We start from the raw sequence: 10433 nt of genomic DNA on the forward strand, positions 1-10433 counted from the left end.
TTGAATCAAAGGTAGACAGGCAGGCTTTTTGGTGTTACATTCCAGAAGGCCCCAGCCTGACAACTTGGGAATAAGTCTAGACACCTCCAAACTTGGTGTTGAAACAAGCAAAGTAGACAGGGACATTGTACTCTCTAGGTAATTCTGGTGATGCTGATTGTGAATTGCTATGAATGTGCAAACAGGCCCAGAGCAGGGAAGGTGGTTATTTTTATGCCAGACCCATTCTGCTGGTGTACCCTGGACCTGCTTGTTTGAAAGTTAACTTGCTGAGCTATTATTTATGCAAGGTAGTTTCTTATCTCCTCTGGCCACATTCCATCCTTTGAATCTCAGGCTGGACACTCTTTTCTACAGGAAACAAACTTCTCATTTGAAAGCCCCATTTCTCTACCTATCTCTTCTCATCTTTCCCTGCCTCTCCCCACCCACCAATCCAATTCACTTTATGCCTGCCCAAGCAGTCATATCTTGACAAAGCTTTGAGATAGCTTTGTCCCGATTTCTGCTTTTTATACTTTTCTGTCTGACAATTCTTTAAACTTGCTTCTCTCAGGCCTTAATCCCAAAGCTGTACTGAAACCCTTTCCAAAGATGCTTCCAGTAATTAAGTGGATGCAATGTGAAGAGGTGACTTTACCCGAGGAACTAGGGGGTCCAAAGTTCTGGGTTCTTCATTTAGGATCATTGTTAACAGGCATCATGCCTAGCAGCAATCAATCTCACTTCTCCCTTGTGAATCAGAATCTTCCTCTGTTCCCCCCACCAGATATTCTTTTCTTGCAGATCTTTTTTTACAGCTAGCTCCTTTTCATCATTCAAGTTTTACCTTAAATATAGCATCTTCAAAGAGGCCCTAAATATTCCCTAATGTTATTTTCCTCTAACATCATTCTCTATCACATTATCTTCTGTTTTCTTCACCCACTATCTATCTGCAATTATCTTAAATGTCTCCTTGATTATTGTATTTGCTCTAAAGACCTTTAAGATCCTAGGGAGCTGAGGCCGTGTCGTTCTTGTTCCCAGCTGTATTCCCTACTCCTGGCACACAGAAAATTCTCAATAAATATTTATAGAACGAAAAGCACTGTAAAATTTAAGTAGTTGGATCAAATGAATTTTAAGGTTTCTTGCAGCTTTAACATAACCATTGTTAAAAAATAATAAGTGAAAAATGAAGTGACAGCAACCATTACAATAAAACACTGAATTCAGTGTGTGTATACTTATGCTTAAGAATATAAACCTGCCAAGTTCTTGGACATGTCCTAGTGTTGTCTTTCTAGTTTCCTACAGAGTGTGAACTAAGTTTCTGAGCTCCATGATGAAGTATCTAAGGAGGATATCTGATAGCTGTCTAAATATAAAGCCACTGTATCATAGAATTAGAGTGGAATAAGTTTTAGAATACAACCTCTTCAATTTACAGGTATGGAAATTCAGGCCCTAAGAAGGAAGTATATTTGGAACCAAATACAGTGATGCTTCTGTCAATGTGGAATAAAAATACACATGGCAATAACATTTCTGTATAATCATTATTAATAACATAGCAATACTTTATATTTCTCTTTTTTTCTGGATTGTTTCCACATGATTTATTCTGTACTTTCTCAGGTAATATTTTAACAAGACTTATTTTACAAGAAAATCCTTTCAATTTGAAGGTTCAAAATCATAGCACGCTGTGGACTGTTTCTGGGGAGAAGCAATACTTTACATTTGGAAAGTTTGAGCGCAGCTAGATCCTATCCTAGTGCTTCTGACACTTGAGCACGAAGGATTCGTTAAAGCACATGGGTCCCATCACCCAGAGTTTCTGGTTCTGAAGGTCAGAGACATGGGGAAGCGTGCGTAGGACTGGGAAAATATGACAGAAATAGCACCAAACTTACCACACCAACTCTCTCAGCTTCACCGGTCCTCTAGGTGCGCAGAGAACTACAAGTCCCGGCGTGACCCGCGCGCAGCGGGCGGAAAGTCGGGCACTTCCGCTCCACGCAGCGCCTCTGCCCCCGCGTCTCGACGTGTCACCGGCGGCGCCGCGGCTGTAGCAAGAGAAGGACCTAACTGGGGGAGTTCGAGGCGGCGGGCGGCGGAGGCGACCCCAGCCTGGATCTCCCTCGGCGCGGAAGTGTCCCGGGATCCGTGGGGAGCAGGGGAGGGAGGTGGCGGCTCGGCCCGCGCGGGGCACGATGTTGAACATGTGGAAGGTGCGGGAGCTGGTGGACAAAGCGTGAGTATCTGGGGTCAGTTGTGGCCGAGGCCCACGCAGGGGAGGGGAGGAAGGGGGAAGGGGAGCTGGCCCAGCGCCCGGGGCCGCGCGAGTCACGCCCCCCGGGCTCGGCCAGCCCCATCATGGCGGCGGCCGGCTCTCATCCCCGGCCCGGAGCTCGTCCAGACGGGCGAGGCTGAGAAGGGACCCTTCCTCGTTTCAGAACACCCTGTTAGCCCCTTCCTGTCCTGTGCAGGCCTTCCTCACCATGCCCCTACCTCCATCCCTCTAGGCATAGACCCTTCTTCGGTCAAGGGAGGGGGCGGGGTTGTCTAGAGCTGGGTTACTGCCCTAGCCGAAGGACTGTCTTGGCCCCAGGCTGTGGGCTTTGCCTCCAGGGTAGCAGCGGAGGCTTGGGGGTGAGGGACGCAGTGCACTGACCCTCTGTGTTCCTCAGGGTGTGGTGCGGGAAACTTAGGCCTGGTTGGACTGTATACTTCACCTTATTGGGTTTCTTTTAATTCCTAATGAACCTGAAGTGTTGGAGTGGGTGGTAGGTGTAACAAGTGGCCATTGTGGTCAGACTGAAGTTACTGAAGAGGAGATTCATCCTTTGCTTTCCTAACACTAGTGAAAGTAGATCACCACGTAACTTATTGTGATTCTTTTCCTCTGTTTCCTTTTCCGCTGCTCTTCATTTTTGGAGGGCCACTTGTTCCATTTGGTTTTATTAACAAGTCATTAAGAAATTTCCCCTAAAGAAGGAAACAACCCAGGTTTATATCCTGTTGATCTGCTCTTAACTTCCCTGACAGGTAAAATGACTAATAACATAGATGATTTCCTTTAAGACTTAAGTGGTAACTTTAGTGTCTCACTACACTAAGAAAGCCTTAATGCTTAACGGACATAACAATGGTTAAAGTAAGTTCTTCTAGGCCAGCAGGAAATAAAGTTTAAGAATTTAACCAGTCCTCTTCCTTTTGAGTTCTAGTGATTAGGCAATATGTGTGGTGACAAAAACATTTGTGACACCAATCCAGCCTAAAATCAGGAAGTGTAGATGCCAAACTATTGAGTCTTTCTTGACATCAAAAAAAAAAGAAAGAAAGAAAGAAAGAAAGAAAGAAAGAAAGAAAGAAAGAAACCCTCAGTTTATAGTGGCTTGGATAATGCATCAGCTAGAACTTAGAGTTTGACCCTATTTTCAAATTTTCTGTGCTACCAAGGCAGTAGAGTGCCTAAAAAACACAGGTTTCAGAACCTACGGAGCTGGGTTCAAGCTGTGTAACCTTGGAAAGTTACTTAATCTTTAAGTGCCCTAGTTTTCTTAGGTGCAGTGTGAAAATAATAACAGATACCTACCTTAAATATTGTAAGGATTAAGGACTAAAGGCTTTACATATAAAGCCCTTAACACAATATCTTTAGATCAGTATACGTTTGGTAACTGTAGCAGATGTTCTGCATTGAGAGTAAGATAAACATTAAAAGAGAAGCACCGTGTTTGAAAAGTGATTTGCTTTAATAATTTTCCTTTATCAACTATTTATATGATGATTAAGCCCTCAGACATTTATTTTGGGCTTATTTTGCTATTTATACAGCCTTTGCTTTCTAAAGATAATCATTTTTTTCCAGATCCAGGTTCATTAGTTGTTTTTTATTTTTTTTTTCCCATGGGTGCTGTGCATGTCCTACTGGATCATTTGTTGTTTTTTTTTTAAATGGTACAAAGACTTAGATACCAGCTTAAATAGTTTTTAAAAGTCTAAAAGTCTCTACAAAACTATTTCCAAGTCAGAGAATAGCAGAAGAAAACCACTAAGTAACATCTTGTTATCTTAGAGGATGGAGTTTGTGGTACTCACAAATTTGCAGAGGCTGCATACATTTTTCAGGAGATGGAAATCAAGACAGTGTTCCTGCTCTTGTCGTACAGTTCATATTTTTTGTCTTTATCACCTATGATACTAATCTTCAAGTGTTCAGGTTAAATTTGCCACGGAAGTAGTTCTCAAGTCATAATGGAACAACTGTTGTTGGAAAAGAATTTCTTTCTTCCTTTTTACTACTACCCACTTTAGAATGTAGACTTCAGCCAAGTTATTCAAGAACATGTAAGAATGTTGCCACCAAGGACTTTTTAAAGCTTTTGCGGGTGNGTTGTTTTTTTTTTAAATGGTACAAAGACTTAGATACCAGCTTAAATAGTTTTTAAAAGTCTAAAAGTCTCTACAAAACTANTTTGTTGTTGTTTTTAAATGGTACAAAGACTTAGATACCAGCTTAAATAGTTTTTAAAAGTCTAAAAGTCTCTACAAAACTATTTCCAAGTCAGAGAATAGCAGAAGAAAACCACTAAGTAACATCTTTTTATCTTAGAGGATGGAGTTTGTGGTACTCACAAATTTGCAGAGGCTGCATACATTTTTCAGGAGATGGAAATCAAGACAGTGTTCCTGCTCTTGTCGTACAGTTCATATTTTTTGTCTTTATCACCTATGATACTAATCTTCAAGTGTTCAGGTTAAATTTGCCACGGAAGTAGTTCTCAAGTCATAATGGAACAACTGTTGTTGAAAAAGAATTTCTTTCTTCCTTTTTACTACTACCCACTTTAGAATGGAGACTTCAGCCAAGTTATTCAAGAACATGTAAGAATGTTGCCACCAAGGACTTTTTAAAGCTTTTGCGGGTGTCTGACACATGATACTAATATGTGAGGTTGTTCTACTGATGAATATTCAGGATTTAATTTTCATCTTTCACTGGCAGGAAAGAAGAAATTCTTCCCTCAAAGTATAAGAACCAGTACCTGTGTCACTGTGTTCAGTTAGACTCTTCACCTTGAAATGCCATAATGGAGGAGAAACAGATCCTAGAATGGCCACTTTGATTATTAGGAGGATAAGGTATTGAGGTTACTTGAATTGAAGAAACAAGACTAAGTGATTAAGGATTCCTCAGAGAGTTTGGATTAAGGGCGCTAGTTAGGGGTTTTGGGGGTTCAGATTCTGATACTGCCTTTTAAGTTAGCCATATGTCTGATTTTAGAGAGAATCACGTAAATCTCCAGATTATAGATTCCTTATCTGTAAAATGAGGGGTCTGGGGTAGAGAAAGACTGTTTCCAACTTCACTGGCTCTCTGGAGATAAGAATTCCATCAGCGGGAAAGAAATGGAACTAGTATTTCATAATAGCAGATAAATTTTGGAAAGTCATTATCCTCCAAAGACAGTTTCAGTTGAAAAGGGAGTTTTTTTTAAAGTGGTAATCAATAAATGTTATATTTAAATGCTTTGTGCAGTAAATAAGTGCAACCCATGACTCGGGAACTAGGACTTTTTATTTAGCGTATAACCCTACCCAATGAGGTTTACTTGAGAAACAAAAATGCACTTTTCAGAATGTGTTCCCTGGAGCTACAGTTAGCTCAAGTATGGTGGCAATTCTGAAGTGTAATGATATATTTCATGTATTGGCTTTTGAGAACTTGAAGACCTGTAGGGTAAGATATTTTCCACAATTGTTGCACCTCTGGTAGTATTAAATAGCTTGTTTTGCAGAACACTGAGGAAAAGTAGATGAAGTCATAGGCCAGCCAGAGCTTAGAGGACCAGTTTCCTCCCACTTGTACTCAAGTTGCATAAAAGGCAGCAGTGACAGGAAAGGATAAGTGGCACCACTCTTACCGATTAGGACTAGCTTGACCACTATTGTGTGACCTCCCTTCTTGTAATAAAATTGGATACTTTTATATTTCGTCACCCTATACATAGTATAAATTAAAAGTTGCTGCAGTTCCAGTCTGTTTTTTCTCCAAATTTTGGAAATGTAGTGAACGTGACATGAAAGTAGTAGATCGCACCTGCTGCTTATTTTTCAAGCCCGGCTGATCCTTCTCTTTCATCTCGGGGTAATATTAATGGTAAATCTATTACATAGTGGTCCTTACTCTTTTTATGATAGTGATTCAAATAGTACTNAGCTGATCCTTCTCTTTCATCTCAGGGGGTAATATTAATGGTAAATCTATTACATAGTGGTCCTTACTCTTTTTATGATAGTGATTCAAATAGTACTGGTAGTCCATTTTAATGGACTAATAGATAGTCCATTTTAAGTTATTTTCTTAAGCATAGCTTGCATTTTCTGCCGTAAGTTGATTTTTGTTGGTGTTACATACATTTTTAGCTCCTACATGTTTAGTTCATGTAGTAGAGCTACAGAAACAACTGTTCTAGTCTAGACCTCAGAGGGAGAACTTGGCTTTTATAGAAAATCATTCAGTTATTTCAACAGATAATACTTTTATTATTTTTTTGGAGTAGTACTGTGTTTTCTGAACACAGTACTACTGTGTTCTCTGCCTTCGAGAAACTTGACATTACAAGTTTGCTACAATTTGAACTTATCAGTTTTGCCTTTTAGTCCTCAGGTGGTTTCCCCCTTATTTTCCCTATCTTACCAGTAAATCTCTGTTCCTTGCGCTTCTTAGAATTTGAAAGCAAACATGACTGTCAGCTTTTTAGTCTTCCCATATCAACTTTTTGGGAACCAATTACAGATAATTGTAGTTGCTGAAATAATTAATTATCCTCCTTCTCTTCTAGTAAGTGGTTATAAGAAGATATTAAGAATTTAATTCCAAAGAAAGGAGGGTTTAATTTGTCTTCTGCTAGCTTTTCTGTAGTTTAAATTAGCCTATTCAGTACTAGTGTCACAATTCTTTTAAAAATCACTTAGTTGCCTCTTATGTTTTTTTGTGTCCTGTAGTGTTAGTTTACAAGTAGTTTTTCATCTGTTTACTGATGTATCCACTAAAAGTACTTGGCTTTTTTTAAATTTTTAATACCTCTTACAGTACTCCTAGTTCTTACAGTATAGCTCCACAGTTGAACTTTTTTTCTATGCTCTTGTATTTTTTCTTACTTATTTTTAATATTTACTTAATATTTCTTTTAAGAAAAAAGAAAGAGTATAGGCAGCTTAAATAACATTTTAATCTTGAAGAAATCTTATTTTTTTATCTTCCATATTAAAATATATCTAGCTATTAAAAAGTACATTTTTTAGTATTTGTACTAGTTCTTATATACAATGAGTTAACTCCTTTTATTTATTTATTTTTTATTTTTTAAAGATTTTATTTATCCGAGAGAGAGATCAGTCACGAGGGGGGTGGGGTGGAGGGAGAAGCAGGCTCCCCGCTGAGCAGAGAGACCTATGCAGTACTGACCCCAGGACCCTGGGATCATGACCTGAGCAGAAGGCAGACGCTTAAGGGGCTGAGCCACCCAGGTACCCCAGTTAACTTCTTTTAGCCTTAGCTGACATTACTTAACATTCTGGGACAACATATTTAACTGCTTATTCTTTTGTGCTTTTTTAAGCTGTCATTTCATAAACTTTATATCTACTTATGTATGTTTGTCCATCCGTTTTTATAGTAATTTACTAGCAAAACACATTATCCTATATCCCTCCAGGTGATTTTTTTTTTTTAAAGATTTTATCTATTTATTTGACAGAGAGAGAGAGACAGCCAGCGAGAGAGGGAACACAAACAGGGGGAGTGGGAGAGGGAGAAGTAGGCTCCCAGTGGAGGAGCCTGATGTGGGGCTCGATCCCAGGACTCCGGGATCACACCCTGAGCTGAAGGCAGACGCTTAACGACTGAGCCACCGAGGCGCCCCCCTCCAGGTGATATTTAATGGAACTGTGAAGCAGCTTGATTCAGAGATCAGAACTGGATTAAAATCCTGGGTCCACTACTAAGAAGCAGTGGTCTTGGGCAGGAAGTGGAGATGATATTTATTTTACAGGGTTCTTGTGAGGATTAAATTCATGTGAAACACTTAGTATATTNATCCACTACTAAGAAGCAGTGGTCTTGGGCATTGGAACAATATCTCTACGCTAGGAAGTGGAGATGATATTTATTTTACAGGGTTCTTGTGAGGATTAAATTCATGTGAAACACTTAGTATATTACCTGACAAACTCTTGAAATGCCTATTGTTATTATGTAATACAGAAAATAATTTGAAAAAATCAAAAGAATATAGTGTTTAAAAGAATAAAGAAAATATTGTTGTCAGACTGCATTATTTACAAGTAATTAAGAACTGTGTCTTAATCTATGAATTATTGTTTTCAGTGGGCACTCTTTCATAAAGCTTTTCATCTGAATGGACAGCTTAACCTACATAAAGGAAAACTCACTTAAGTATCTCTACTACATGTGCCATGTGTTGTTTTCACCTAGTTATAAATGCTTTTACTTTAATACTGTAGCATATTACAGAAGTAATTCTTTAAAAAAAACATGTGGAGGAATAGAGTCTTTGGGAAGACATATTGCAATTTCCATCTGCTAATTTTTGTTCAGTTTGTTTTGTATTTTCTCAAGATTTTAAAGATAGGGATAATGTAAACTTTCCTCCTAAAAGGTAAAAAGATTTATTTTTTGAGGGCAAATTGAAGTTGATGGTTTATTCTTAAAGAAACTGAACAGTATCAAAAAAAAGAAACCTCTAAAATATATCAAATTTGTGATCTCTGACAATTTATATAAGGAAACCACATTGCAGAAAGGGCTTTCCAATTATTCAGGCCATTCTCTCAAGTTCACAAGAAATTTTTTTGGCTTACCGGAGCTCTTTAGCCTGAAAATTAAATACAGGTAAAAGAACATAATGTATTCCCATGTTGGAACCAATTTATAGCTATTTATGACTCATGGATAGATTTAGCTAATGAACTATTAGATGTTAGTAATTTTGTTAATGTGCAATAGGCATGTTTTGTACTGAAGGAAAGTACAGTTTGCCAATTAGAGTGTCTTTTGACGTGTGAATTTTGTTTAGTTTCTAAATTCTTAGGAGAGCAGGTTCTACATAATTCAGATGTAAATAATTTTAACTTCCACATAAATTCACCACTACATGGTAAATGTGTATGCATGCTTTTGAAATGTTTCACTCAAAAATTCTCATCTAGGGACACCTGGGTGGCTTATTCGGGTTAATGCGCCTACCTTCAGCTCAGGTCATGATCCCAGGGTCTTGGGGTCAACCCCTGCTTTGGCCTCCCTGCTCAGTGGGGAGTCTGCTTCTCCCTCTCCCTCTGCCCTCCCCTGGCTCATGTGCGCTCTCTCTCTCTCTCTCACTCTCAAGTGAATATAAATCTGAAAAAAAATTCTCGTCTGGATAGCCTTTAATATTTTACATAGAAAAAATACGTGCATTGAAAATTTAATTTCTTGTTTCTCTTGCCATTTGTTTTCATGTATTTTTAGCAAATCATTAAAGACCAGTGCAAATAAATATGCTGAGGATTTTTTCGTATTGATTTTTATCATACTCATTCTTCAACTTAAGGTTGTATGATTAAAACTTTTTATTTGTAATTAAACCACAATGGTTAAATAATAACCTTAATTTAATGTGTTTGGCTTATGTTTATAAGTTTGGTATTGAATAGGCTTTTGAAGTGTGGCTTATTTCTCATGAAGCCAAGTAAAAATTTTAACCCTATTACCTGCTTTCCACATAGCAGTAGTGATTTTTTAAAAATACTAAATCAGATCTGTCCCAGAGCTCCTCAGTCACTTCTCATCTCACTGCCTCCTAGCCCATACTTGATTTTGACCACTCTCTGATTCTCTGTTTACTCCCTATATAAAATAGCATGCATTACCTACATCACTCTTTTCCCCTCTACTTCCTTTATTTACATGTATTCTTTTGCTACCTCTGGGATTAAACTCCTTAAAGGCAGGGACTTTGTTTTGTTTACTGCTGTATTACTAACTCTTGGAAGAGTGTATGACATATAGTAGGTGCTCAATAAACATTTTTGAACTTGTTAAATTTGATAAGCCGATTTATGTTACCGAGGAAGTCATCTAAGTCCAGATATTTTTAATAAGAGCTAATAGTTATTTAACATTTGCCATATGCCAAGAACATTGTGACAACATTATTATCATCTTCAATTTATTGATAAGGAAATGGGCCACAAAGAAGTCCAGGTACTTGTCCAAAGTAACACATCTAGAAAATAGAGTCTAGATTTAAATCTACATGTCTGCTTTCAGGACATATATTTAACAGTTTTTTCTAACTTTTACAAGACATTATTTAAACAAAAAAAGATTTATTTTACTATAATAAAGGTGAGTTACTAGCATATACCTTATACTAATT

The 10433-nt window shown here is 38.1% G+C and overlaps 1 protein-coding gene across 2 annotated transcripts in view; it reads left to right on the forward strand.

Moving 5' to 3' along the window:
• The first annotated feature begins 2009 nt into the window (after positions 1 to 2009).
• Positions 2010 to 10433, forward strand: part of CLINT1 (clathrin interactor 1) — a 62494-nt gene continuing 54070 nt past the window's right edge. For both annotated transcript variants that reach the window (XM_002912504.4, XM_011219301.3), the window contains exon 1: positions 2010 to 2239. In XM_002912504.4, the coding sequence (XP_002912550.2) occupies positions 2199 to 2239 (41 nt within the window). In that variant the 5' untranslated portion in view covers positions 2010 to 2198. The remainder of the gene's footprint in view (positions 2240 to 10433) is intronic.

The sequence above is a fragment of the Ailuropoda melanoleuca genome, chromosome 3 (assembly GCF_002007445.2).
Source record: "Ailuropoda melanoleuca isolate Jingjing chromosome 3, ASM200744v2, whole genome shotgun sequence".
Taxonomy (NCBI): domain Eukaryota; kingdom Metazoa; phylum Chordata; class Mammalia; order Carnivora; family Ursidae; genus Ailuropoda; species Ailuropoda melanoleuca.